The sequence below is a fragment of the Drosophila albomicans genome, chromosome 2L (genome assembly GCF_009650485.2).
Source record: "Drosophila albomicans strain 15112-1751.03 chromosome 2L, ASM965048v2, whole genome shotgun sequence".
NCBI lineage: Eukaryota > Metazoa > Arthropoda > Insecta > Diptera > Drosophilidae > Drosophila > Drosophila albomicans.
In genome coordinates, this window is record NC_047628.2 from 11159865 (window position 1) to 11170421 (window position 10557).

The 10557-nt window shown below is 32.1% G+C and overlaps 2 protein-coding genes and 1 long non-coding RNA gene across 11 annotated transcripts in view; 2 read left to right on the forward strand and 1 right to left on the reverse strand.

Moving 5' to 3' along the window:
- Positions 1–4225, forward strand: part of LOC117563804 (AF4/FMR2 family member lilli) — a 129639-nt gene extending 125414 nt beyond the window's left edge. For all 4 annotated transcript variants that reach the window (XM_052002597.1, XM_052002598.1, XM_052002596.1 and 1 more), the window contains 5 exons: positions 197–388; positions 1201–1281; positions 1341–1506; positions 2669–2819; positions 2884–4225. In XM_052002597.1, coding sequence (XP_051858557.1) covers positions 197–388; positions 1201–1281; positions 1341–1506; positions 2669–2819; positions 2884–3020 — 727 coding nt within the window. In that variant the 3' untranslated portion in view covers positions 3021–4225. The remainder of the gene's footprint in view (positions 1–196; positions 389–1200; positions 1282–1340; positions 1507–2668; positions 2820–2883) is intronic.
- LOC117565699 (fibrinogen-like protein 1) overlaps positions 1–10557 on the reverse strand; it is a 169469-nt gene that overhangs the window by 30168 nt on the left and 128744 nt on the right. The window lies entirely within an intron of this gene.
- LOC117565739 (uncharacterized) lies at positions 4906–5972 on the forward strand. Its single transcript, XR_004571916.2, has 2 exons — positions 4906–5074; positions 5366–5972. It is a non-coding gene; the product is annotated as an uncharacterized LOC117565739 (long non-coding RNA).

The following is a 10557-nucleotide window of genomic DNA, read 5'->3' on the forward strand; positions in this document are numbered from 1 at the left end:
ACTTAGCTGTTAGCTGCAAATATCCAGCTGTTAATCTTACAGTAGCAATGCCAGCAGCAGCTGTTAAAGCTGTTGCCTGTTGCCTTTAACAGCTGCAGTTGACTTATACGCTGTTGTCTGCTTAGCTTAACAGCACTGCTAATATTTTAAAACACTGCAATGCTTATTCATATTTATATACTTATTCTCTTTATAGGAGAACCGATCTACTGCTTCAGGAGGCAATCAAGAAGAAGCGAGCCGCCGACTCGGAACGCTCCGACTGCTTTACACAGATGACGCTCTATTTGGAGGCTATTGTGTACTTTCTGTTAACCGCCGATGCCATGGAGCGAACGAACAGTGATGCCACCTGGACCATGTACAAGGATACCCTATCGCTAATAAAGTAAGTTTCAACTACATTTAACCAGTATATTTCAGAAATTTAAAAAGAGTAATTAGTAAATTTAGAATAACAAGTATTCACTTAAAAAATATAAAATAATGAAAGAAAAATTTCCGATTTATGATTAAATTTTTAACACACAAAAAAAAATTTTTTAAATTTGCATAATACCATCAATAGATTAACAATTAAATTTACAATAAAAAGAATTAAAGTATTTAAAGATTTAGAAAAATTTAATTAAGACAAGAATTAATTGAAAGTACTACAATAATGTAAAATAAGAAAACGTTAACCAAAATTAAGATTTAATAGATTAACAATTAAATTGACAATCAAAAAGAATTCAAATACTTTTAAAGATTTCGAAAAAATTTAATTAAATTATGAATTAATTGAAAGTACTAAAATAATTTAAAATTAGAAAGAGTTTACATAAATTTAGATTTAATAGATTAACAATTAAATTTACATTAAAAAGAAATCCAAATTATGAAGAAATTTAAAGTACAGAAAAAACTTAAAAAAAAATGAAGCAGATATATTATTGAGTTATTTAATAAATAGAATTGTAATATAAAAATAAACAAAATGCAAAATTTCAGAAAATACAATAAATCAAAATAAAATAATCTAATTTTAATATAGTGATTTCAGAAAATACTATATACGAAAATATAATAGTAAAATTTAAAAAAAAATTGTACTTACTAGAATGTATAAAAGAAGTATTATTATTATTAGTATCATTATATTCATAAATATGACAATAACTAGTATTCCTAACATTCATATTTGATCTTCACTTACAGATACATTTCCTCAAAGAATCGACCCTATCAGCTAACAACGAATGGCAAGCACGAATCCCACAACATTGTGGCCATACTCAGGTGAGTGGAAGTTCTTTCTATAATTACTTAATTTACTAACTGTATTCCTTTGTTTACAGCTTGCGTTGCCAATCGTTGATTTCCCTTAAGCTTTACAAACTGCGACGAGCTAATTGTCGCGCCATCATCGCCAGCTGCTCGGAATTCTTTCGATCTGGCAGGGGGGACATGCTAAATGGCAATACGCCATCCTCCATATCACCGTCGAACTCGGTGGGCTCACAGGTGAGAGAGATGTAGAGAACTATAATGTAGAGCAAATATAACTTTTATAGAAACTTTAGACAACAAGTTACTTAGTTTTTAAAATAACTTTAAATGTTGTTTTACATCTTACTCTAGATCTACAACTTTTATAGAAACTAGAAACTAGAAAATAGAGCAAGTTATTGTATACTTAGTTTTTTCATAACAACGTAAAATTGTAATTTTATTTCAAAATATGGTGTACTTCAAAATTACTATGTATTTATAGAACAAATTTATGCTTAATTTTTATTAATTTTGGAAAGTTTTATTTAGCTTGATAAGAAAAAAAAACTTCATAAATTCTTAAGTTCAAGAATTTAAGTTACATTTTAGAGAATTTTTAAAGTTCAAATTCAAGTTTAATTGATGTTCTAAAAAAACGATCTTTGAATTTTAAATATTTATAACAATTTATGTTTAGTTTAAATTAGTTAGATCAGAAAAAACTTTAGAAAGAATTAAAGAATTGAAGTTACATTTTAAAGAATTGAAATGTTCTAAAAAAAACTTTGAATTTTAAATATTTACGATAATGAAAGGTTAGTTTTAATTAATCTTGCAATTGATCAGAAAAAAAATCTTCAGAATGAATTGAAGTTACATTTTAGAGAACATTGAAATTTAAGTTTAATTGATGCTATAATAAAATTAAACTTTTTATTTTTAATTTATTTTGCAATGTTTTTGTTTAATCAGAAAAAAACTTCAGAAAGAATTGAAAATATATTTTAAAAAAGTTTAAACTTTGAAGCTTACATTAATTAAACGATGATATAATAAAAATACGTTTTATATTTTAAATATTTATAACAACTTTAGTTTTAGTTTTATCAGAAAAGAATAAAATACTTAGAAAATACTTTGCTTTCCAATTACATTTTTAGAATAATTTCAACAATTTTTTTTAAATTATTTTTTTTTCAATTACATTTTTAGCATAATTTAAACAACTTTCCCTCTAGTTTTTTTTAATAACGTTTTAAAATATGGTTACCTTTTTTATCTTAGTTAATCTTAGCTTTGTTAATTAGTTTGTCAGAAAGAAACGAGAAATAGAAAGTATTTTTGTTTTAAAGTATAAATATTTGTAATATCGGTTCACAATACTAATGTGTATATATTTTGTATAAATTTTCAGGGCTCCGGTTCGAATACGCCGCCTGGCAGAATAGTGCCTCAAGACATACACAATCAGCTATGCAAGCAGAATGAGTATCTCACCTATGTAAACAGCTCTCACGAGTTGTGGGATCAAGCCGACAGATTGGTGCGAACCGGCAATCATATAGGTAAAGATCGATAAAAAACTGAACGAAGTAAAGAAAGATTTATTAATTGAAATTTAATTTGCAGACTTTATTCGCCAATTGGATCATGAGAATGGACCTTTGACGCTGCACAGCACGATGCATGAAGTGTTTCGTTATGTGCAGGCGGGTCTCAAGACCCTACGCGATGATATCTCCTATCAGCAATCGCAGTTGCGATAACTACAACGACAACAAGATGAAAGAGAAGATGAAGAAGAAGAAGAAGAACGGGAAAAAGATTATCAAGAGCATCACCAGCACCAAACGTGTCTAAATGAAAGTCAGGCCAAATTAGCAACTATTATTAGAATTATTTACCAGAATTATTTAGTTGTTTAGTTTAGGAAAGCTTCCACGAAACAAAAGAAAACAGAAAACAGAACAGAACAGAGAACTGCAACAACAATATTTTTTTTGTTAACTATTTCATCATTAATTGCTAGTTATGTTCTTCTTTGAATATGAATTCAACCATTTAAACATTTAAAGCTAAACATTATTATTATGTAATGCACATTTACTTATTTCCTTATGCTCAATTGTCACATTTGGTTAGGCATTTTAAGCTTTATATTTATGCCTAGTTTTAATTGATATTATTATATACAGAACACACACACATTTTTTAAACTCTATCTATATATATATATATGTTTCCTAGATTATAGCTAAAGCGCCCCCCTCCCCTCTATTTTTATGCCCTTCCCTCCCCGGCGTATCGCTTTCAAAATTTTAGTTGAATTTTGTTTTTGTTTTTGATTGATAAAATACACAAAAGAATTATGGCTTTTTAACATTTAAGTTAGTTAAATCTCTCCCCCTCTCTCTCTCTTTTCCTACCCTTTAAAAATCGTTTCGTTTCGCACATTTAGAATATTCTCGCTGGCCAAAATTGTTAATGCGCCTCAACAAAAAACAAACAAACCGAAAAGAAAAATAATAAACATAAAGATAATAGTACATTTTGTACATAAGCTAATCACAAACTAAACTAGAGAGTATAAACAAAATGAAGCGTGAAGTTGATCTATAAGTTATGGTTTTTTTTATTATTATTATTATTGAATCTAATTTAAATGAAAATTTATTGAGTTAACAAAAAACAACAAACAACAACAAAGAGCAAAACACTATTTTACATAGTTTTATTAAATTACATTTAATTATGTTTATATTATTAAATATACATTTATATATATTATTGATTTTAAACATAAAACAAGAAGCGGAGAGAAAAAGCAATCACGTTTTTAGAACAAAATTTCATTAATGAAAATATATACAGATGGTATATAAAACACACACACTCACACATACACATACACACAACACACACATATATAATATATATTTAAAATATATCGCATATATTTGCAAACTTTGTACGTTTTTTTGTTTCATTTTTTATTGGTCGTTTCATTTCTTTGCCGGTGCCTCGACAACAACAACAACAAAAAGAAAACAACAACAAACAAAACACGCAACAAGAACTAATAGTGCATTAGTAGTTTTTAAACGAGTTCAAAAATATATATACATACATACATACACATACACATATATCTTCAAAGTAAAAACAGCAACTTAATCAATGATCAATCAATAGACTTTGCTCCCTCCTCCTCCTTCTCCTCCTTCCCCACACTGCCCAGCCACGATAAACTTTATACATTGTACATATAGTCGACATACATATACATACATATATACACATATATATGCATATATACGTATATTTTTAATATGCCAAAAAAAAAGCAAAGCGAAAATCAAGTTATAGTCCTTAAGAAGAAAGAGCAGAAAACGAACAACAGCAAAATAAGAAACGCAATAAACGTAAATTTAAGTCCACGAATGGGCAGCACTGTTGTGCAGCAACTGGGCAGCACTGTTGTGCCGCAAATGGGCAGCACTCTTTTTGGCGCAAAATCAAACTACAAAAACGACAAGCAAAAGCAGTTAAATAAAAAGAAAATTGAAAACTGAAAAAGCAAAAATACAATATGTGGTTCTGGGGAAACAAAGCATTAACTTTCAAAAATGACAAAAATGATAAACAAAAATGAATACAACTCTAACGTTTAATTGTAGACAAATTTTAAGTTACACGAAAACAGGCAAACAGCGAATCAAGTTTCGGCTAGCCGAATGTTCAATACACTTTTCTCGGAGAAGAAGAAGAAACATTTCAATATGAAATGCATTTGTAATTATTAATTATTATTCATGCGAACGTAAGTGTAAAATTATTGTTAAAATTTCGAAACGCTGTAAATACAAAAGGCAATTCTACACACACACACACAAACACACACACACACACACCTAAACATACCGTAGTATATCGACATAATTATATACACCAATACAATATATATATTTTTATATATATACAAATAAAAATAAAAAAGACAAAATTAAATTATAGTTAAATTTTTTCAACAACAACAACAAACAAGAACAAAAACAAGAAGCATCAAATCTTGCAATAAATAATATATTATTATTAACAATTAAAAATCAAGCAAAACAACAACCACAAAATGGAAACGAAAATGAACAAAGAAAATCAAGTTAATGCAAAAGACGCAGACGCTGAAAAAGAAGAAGAAGAAGAAGCATAGTTAATAATATTATATTTTGTTAAGCGTTATTGTAGTGCAAAATATAAGCATAAAAACAAACGAGCAGACGAAAAGAAAAAAAAACAACAAATGAATTAAGTTTTAAGCTGGATTATCTAATATAAATAAAACAGCAAGAATGAGAAGATGATGAAGAAGAAGACGAAGAAGAAGAAGAAGAGCAACAACAGCAACATCAACAATTGACAACAAAACGAAAAGGTTCATAAACATAGTAAAAGTAACAACAAAAACATATATTATTAATACAAATAAAAGCAAAAACAAAACACAAATATATATATATTTTGTACAAATATAATTAATGACAAACGAGTAAAAAACAAAGTAAATAAAAACAAAACGCAGCTGCAAAAACCAAGTACACTTATTAAAGTTTAAGCAACAAAACAAACAACAACAATTTAATATGCAATTACCGTAACAGTAGTTGATAAATCAAAAATAAAAACAAAAAACCAAAATTGTAAAATTTCAACGTATCAAACGTTTTATTTCTATTTGGGAAGATCTGCAGTTGAATTATCTTCATGATATAGCTTATTTTCGATATAGGACATTTGTTCTTTAACCATATTTTGGGTAGTCCATGAGAAGCTCTTTTGTATTCGATATGCTTTTTAGAATTTAGATCACCCGTCTAAAAAATTCAACTTTGTCAATCGGTAAGTGTAAAATAATTGCTCTAAATTCCTCCAAATTCGGTCATGTGAAGGACGATCGTGATGTCCCTAATTTTGAAGCCCTTGAAAATTCGTGAAGATTTCTAATTTGATTTAATTCGGTTATAGAATTTGTGACCTTCCACTCGCCTTTTTTTTAAGTTTATTTCTTTTATTTCTTTATTTCTTGGCGATATGTAGAGTTGCTAATGCAAATTGATATTTAGTGATGGATCATCGTGTAAGTAATTTTGAGGTTATCAATAATTTGGAAAAGTTTCATTAAACTACCTTTAAAAAATATTGTTAAATTTAATTAAAGCATCTGTTGTTTTAGTAATTTTTCTTATTGTTAATATTTTATATATAGCAACTTAGTTGTGCTTAACTTTGACATCGATAAATCTTAGCTTTGTTGTAATAACAGTTTTTGGTTATGTATGACGATATCGATATCATCTCGAAATGCTGCAAAGCATAGAAAGACGTTTTCCAACACTACAACCATTTGTCAAAAGGAGCGTAAGAATTAAGGCAGTTTATTTATTGCCAGCAATTTTTAATTCTCTTGATTATAACATTCATTTGTTTGGAAAGTCGCAAGTATTAAAAGTCAATTTTATTTGGTATTAATTGCATATTATAGTTTCATTTGTCAACAGAAAACACGTGTCTTCGCACTTTGCACATGGTTTCAATATGAACTGTATGAGTGGGAGTGAAAGAGCTGCTGCAGCGGGAGATCGCAAAGCTCAATCAGAGAATATAACTCGAACTCAACGTCGCAGGCAACAACGTAAGAGGCAGAGCATACTCAAACGCAACGCGGAGAAGAACACCGAAAAAGCAGAGGAGTCCTACGATGAGAAATACGTAGTGAAAAACGTAACGAAGAACCAAAAATGTCGCGAGCGAAACAAACGCAAAAGGTTTAGCGTGGCTGCTGCGCAGCTTGGCGTCGTCTCTTCGGACAGCGATATTTCGCAGCGTTATAACTGCTCTAACGTTAATACTAAGTTGTCGTCGTGGAGCACGATTGGTGGTGGCGTTCACGATAATGGAAACAACAATATAAATCGCCCGCGCATGAGGGTTTTGACTTGTTTAGAAATTGAATGGAAATAGTAAGGTATGTAACAATATTTGAGCAATATTAATCAACGTGCCAATTATTGCATAGTAAATATGGCCACAGTTTGGCAAACTCTTCCACATACACAATATTGAAGTGTATTTACATTGTATGTAGTTTTATGTAAACACTTGCTGCTTGCGCTGCATGAGAACATAATAACAACAGCAACAAAACAATGCATATTGCCTGTGGTGAAGGGGTGAAAAGAGCTAAGTAGACTGCACGCGTTACTGTATATGTGGGTGTGTGTTTATATGTATGGGGCAACTTCCTCCGCATAGAGTTCAATGGTCTTTTGACACAAATGATGTCAAGTTGAGCTTCTTGGCTGCATTCGCTCGGTCGCCTGGGCGTTCGGCTTTTGCTATTCGGCGTTCGGCGATTCACCTCGCCTCTTGCTCTCGCTCACGCCTCGCATCAGCTGCCATAATGCAGCTGTATGTGTGTGTACGTTTGCAAATCCTTTGTGTCTGTGTGTGTGTACGGTGGCTTAACTATTTGTTTGGGTGCCTTTTTCGCTGTTGGCCCAACGTTGCGGCCGGCATATTCTCTCTCACCACGCTTTACTCTCTCAGCCACACACACACACTCACTCACTCCTCTCTTTTGCTTGCGCTGTCAAACAGAGAACCTACCGCAATTGGTTTCGTGTTCGCTGCATTTCCTTGTTTATGTTTTGTATTCAAATGTAGGGTATTCGGCTAAGTGCTGGAGAGTGAGAGAGCGCAACCATCTGAGAGAGAACTTGCAGCGCCGTTATTGAGTTGAATTGCTTGCTTGCTGTTGCTGTTGCTGCTGGTGTTGGTGGCTGGCTGTATTGGCTGTACCTGCGCAATGGCCGCGCTGCATGCTTTTGTTATTGTTGTGTCGCTTTGCTTCATCTTCCGCTTCTACTCCATTTCTGCAATCGAAACTTTGCTTCTCGCTTCTCGCATGCACAGTGACGTGCAGATGCACAAATACAAATTTGATACTAAATTATGCGATCTAAGAAAATACTTTGTAAGCACGCCTATACGCTAAATGGAAACGGCAACTATTTCTTCCCCACTATCGTAAATATGTTCAAATAATTTTCATAAATTTGTATTACAACCAAGTTACGAAAGTCATGAATTAATAAAAACAGTTTACATACATATCTATTAATTCATTGTAAGGAGGTTGTGCAAGCTTACTTTACTTTACTTTGCATTGCAATGCGAAAACGAGACTGCAAGATACTTGCTCCCCGTAATGAAATCAAAACAAATTTAAAATATACCGATAAATACTGAAAACATACCAATAGCTATATTTGTGTATTGGTATAGTACTACAAGAAAATTAAACCAAAAGACCCGAAGTTAGTCGCCGTAGCAGTAACTTCTATAATTTTTATCCGATCGCAACCAAATTTTAAGGAATCATAAAAGGTATAGTTATTAATGTGTGTATTATTCGATTTTGTGGACGAAAGCGTGGCAAAAGATTGAAAGAAACGATCTGCGTGCAAACAAAGCCAGTGCTGTCGAAGAATTATGACTCGTATTTCGTATAGTCTCTGAGATCCAGATCCATATATTGTCATGTCCGTCTGTCTGTATTAACGGACATACGGACATGGCTATATCCTCTCGGCTGTTGGCGAATATATATACTTACATATACTGATCAAGAATATATATACTTAGTATGGCACAAAGTTACATATAATACCCTTCAACCCTATAGTATAAGAACATCGCAGTTTTCGCCTCGCTTCTCCCAGTGTGCTTCGGCACTCAACTGTACGACCCAATATGTGGGAAGAGAGACAGAGAGAGAGAGAGAGCTGCTGCAGTAAGCTGCGCTTTTGGCGTCGCTGTCGCAGTCGCCGCCATCTCTGTCGGCGTCAACGCTCTGTCGTCGTCGTCCTGGCTGCATTTATCCTGGCGGCAATTGAACACTTTAATCATTTAGTTCTTGCACTCTCCGGCAGCAAGTTGTGTTTTTTGATTATCGTCGTATCGTCGTCGTTTATAAATTGTTGTATATCGGTATAATACACACATCTAGCATACTCACATAACTTACACACACATATATACACTATATGCATATATACTATGTGTATATGTGTGCATCGTATTGCGTGTAAATCGGTTTAAATCTAACATTTTGTGCGTGGTATTTTAATGCTCATTTTGCAAAACGAAATCAATTTCAAGTTTTCTCCAAACAAAAAACCAAACGAAGCAAACAAAAAATTGTGAAGAGCTAATAAAATCGAAGTGAAGAATATTTTTATCAAAACACGCTCTGTCTTGCACTTAACAGCAGTTTAAACTTTAAACGAGAAATATATACAAAAGTAAGAAATATAAAATATATAATATGGCGAATTGTTATTGTGTTTGTAGCTGTAGTTGTAGTTGTGTGCATTCAAAGTGCCCACACCCATGGTCGATTTTTCGCTTTTACATATGTACACTGCACACATACACATATGCATGCAAGCCTGATGCCTTCTGCCTGCATTGCTCACTCACGATAGTAAAAACTGAGCTCAATGGGCGGCCCAGCGCCGCAGAGCATTTCTCTACACTTTGCCGCCTACACACACACACGCGTGCATACACATACATTGCGCCTTGCAGCTGCGCCGGCTGCAGCCGTCATTTAACCTAAAAAACGCAGTCGACGTCGCAGCTTGCAGCTGAGCAGAGCAGAGCGAGCTTTTCTCTCTTTACATCACACAGCATCAGTGTTGCCAGAATCTCTGGAGCAAAAATTGCTAGATTTCAAAAATAAAAATTGCAAAAAATTGCTGAAATTATACAAAAAATAGCCAACAAAATTGCTAAATATTTTAAATGACATTATTCATCATGTTTGTTCATTTTTAATTCATTTAAGATTAAAATCATGAATTTAAAAATAAAAAAACAGGATTTCATATTTTTATGATTTTGTTAACACTTAGGGGGCAAATATTACACTTGAAATGCAGTTAACTTTTCAAGTCAGTGAACTCAAGTAGTTCAGATAATTGAACCACTTGGTTGAATACAAGCCCCAATTTCATTGCTGTTACAAAAGGAATACATAATAAAAAGGATTTAAGTTAAATAGCTAAAATTTCTAAAAGAGAAATAAAAAGTTGCTAAATTTGTAGCTAATAGCATTTTAAAAAAAAAAATGCAAATTAACTAAAGCAACTAAATTGCTAAATTGGCAGCACTGCTTCACAATTTCACAATTTGTATTTAGCTAATGAGTGAACGAACTAAGTGCGCACATGAACTATAAACAGA